Here is a 2,500-nt window from a genome sequence, read left to right on the forward strand (position 1 = left end):
GTCTGCTTTATTGTACAGAAATAGATCTCTTGTGTTACTCACATAAGTGTAAAAAAACACAATTTTGCTGGACTACATATCACCTGGTATTGTTACAATTCATCTAACAATTACTGAAAACGTTTTCCCCCATTTTTCATATTTGAAAAAACCGCCTCTGGAAGGTTTTATTGATAACGTCCTGTTGTTCTTGTTTATGTCTCAATAATTGTTAATGAACACTTTAGGATCTGGTTCAAATTTATCAGAAGTTTCTTCATTCTGGTATAAAAGTAAACAATGGAGTTATTCAAATGAGTCCATAGCTATAAATATTATACGATTATATCACACAAGTTACCTCTAGCATGTGATTGATACTATTTTGTCATTTTGTATATTACACACATTGAAAGTTCAGATAGAATTTGTAATGCACGTATATGTAATGCAATTTGTAATGCATGAATCTATTATGGAGTGATAAGATATCAGTATTACATGTGTGTAAGTATGTATAGACTACACAGACCTATTTTATAATCACCTGCCAAATAATTACTAAAAGAGTTTAATCAGAACACCGAGCCATTAATTACAGAACCTCCTGCAATAATGCAGAGACCTTCTTTGTTGCTTTCTTGTAGATCATCTTTGTATGTTAAATTTAAATCACTGACAATTGTGCATCCTATTTTACAATAATGGATTTTAAAAAAAAAATGTAAAAAGAAGAAATAAATGGGTTTGAACTCTTTGTTTTCAGACAAGGCTGTAACACTATATGTTACAGCTTTCCAGCAGCCAATGGGTTAATGCAAGGCCTTTGCTGCTGTTATACTGAATAACAGAGACTGATTTACAGGTAATGTGCTGCGCCCACAACAGATGTGATTAGAGCTATAGAATTATTAGGGTGCAATTTAGAAATATATAAAAAAAAGTTTAGTTTAAAAAGACTTCATTAAATACAAGGCGAAACAAATCCTTTTAATAAAAAAGAAATGGGAGATTTTTTGGTCATTTGATATAAAGACATGTTATCTCAGGGTTGTATTCACAAATTCTACATGTAATAATTTAGGATATATTTGATCTTACATCAATACCACACTAGCTTTGGAAAAGCAGCAGTTTTTAATTCCCTTCTTGCTGCATTTCTCTTTATAAGAACGATGCTTTAAATTACCACTGACCCTGAACTGTTTCTCAGTTATGTTTGAAGAAACCCAGACAAAGGGTTTAATGTGCACAAATACAGTGTGCAGAGGGATAGTCACAATGCTCGATGGATCTCATTGCACATGGATTTTTAAAAGCAACTTGCAGCTGTATAGAAAAAAAAACGCCTCTGATTATTTTCTATGCAGTCTGACACTTGCAAAAGTACATTTTTTATTTTGCATTGCTTTAATGGCAACAAGAATTTGGAACATAATATTCTTCCTTATCATGTTACACACTCACTGTCCCATACACACACACAGACAAATATAAATATATATATATATATATATATATATATATATATATATATATATATATATATATATATATATATATATATATATATATATAAACACACACACACACATACATACATACACACGGAGAGATACACACACAGAGACATTCACACACACAAATATATATACACAAACACACAGACCTACACAAACACATTGTGCAGATCAAATTTGTTATTAATTGGGCACACCTGCCCTGAGTTTTAACCAATTTAAACACCTGTATATGTAGTATCTGCGTCTATTTTGCATATCCTTAAACAGTCTGATATGATGATACCACTCAGTTTCCTATATTGATTAACTTGTTGAAAACGATAAACAAATCCATGCTTCTTCTTAAACAAGACCAGTAAAATTAGAATGAGCTTCAAACTTGCGGTAGTTAGGAAATACATGTCTTTTTAGTCCTGCACTTACTTTAATGTGTTAACATTTGCAGTATTTTAATCATATGATATAATTGTAAAGGGAAAAAAAATGCAAAAATGTAAAATTTCGACAAATGATCTGTGAGTGGATAGGAAACGTGAGAGAGGCATTGATATCCTTAGGTTGGTGTATATGGTAAGATTGCATGTTTTAATTCATAGGCCTTATGTAATTAGAGAAAGAGATATGTGAGGTTGAACTCCCCACGCAAGTGTGGAATTGGGAGAAGCATCGTGTTAATTGACATCACACTTACAACTCAGACAAACGCACATTTTCTTTGAGAAACACAGGCAAAAGCTTTAGGTGATATCTTGCAAAAAATCTGTATGGTATTTCACTCATTTGTATAATATCTTCTTTTCAAAAACATTTTGTATTTAACTTGGAGAGAAAAAAAACTATATATAGCAATGAAAAATGATAAGGTGTAAGAATATTATGGGCTATAAAAAATTGGTTTACAGGTGGTATACATTATAATAAAATAATAAGTGCACTAGTACATATTATATTACAAATGGACATAAGATATACGTAACTTGTAAATGAAATGGTTTGAT

At 31.0% G+C, this 2,500-nt stretch overlaps 1 protein-coding gene across 2 annotated transcripts in view; it reads right to left on the reverse strand.

Moving 5' to 3' along the window:
- NR2F2 (nuclear receptor subfamily 2 group F member 2) overlaps window positions 1-2,500 on the reverse strand; it is a 220,232-nt gene that overhangs the window by 196,138 nt on the left and 21,594 nt on the right. Inside the window, exon 4 of one of the 2 annotated variants that reach the window (XM_053717621.1) lies at window positions 1-261. This exon is cut by the window's left edge and continues 416 nt beyond it. The exons of the other annotated variant lie outside the window; for it this stretch is intronic. Coding sequence (XP_053573596.1) covers window positions 202-261 — 60 coding nt within the window. The 3' untranslated portion in view covers window positions 1-201. The remainder of the gene's footprint in view (window positions 262-2,500) is intronic. 2 annotated transcript variants of the gene reach the window in all.

This window comes from Bombina bombina, chromosome 6 (genome assembly GCF_027579735.1).
Source record: "Bombina bombina isolate aBomBom1 chromosome 6, aBomBom1.pri, whole genome shotgun sequence".
Lineage (NCBI taxonomy): Eukaryota > Metazoa > Chordata > Amphibia > Anura > Bombinatoridae > Bombina > Bombina bombina.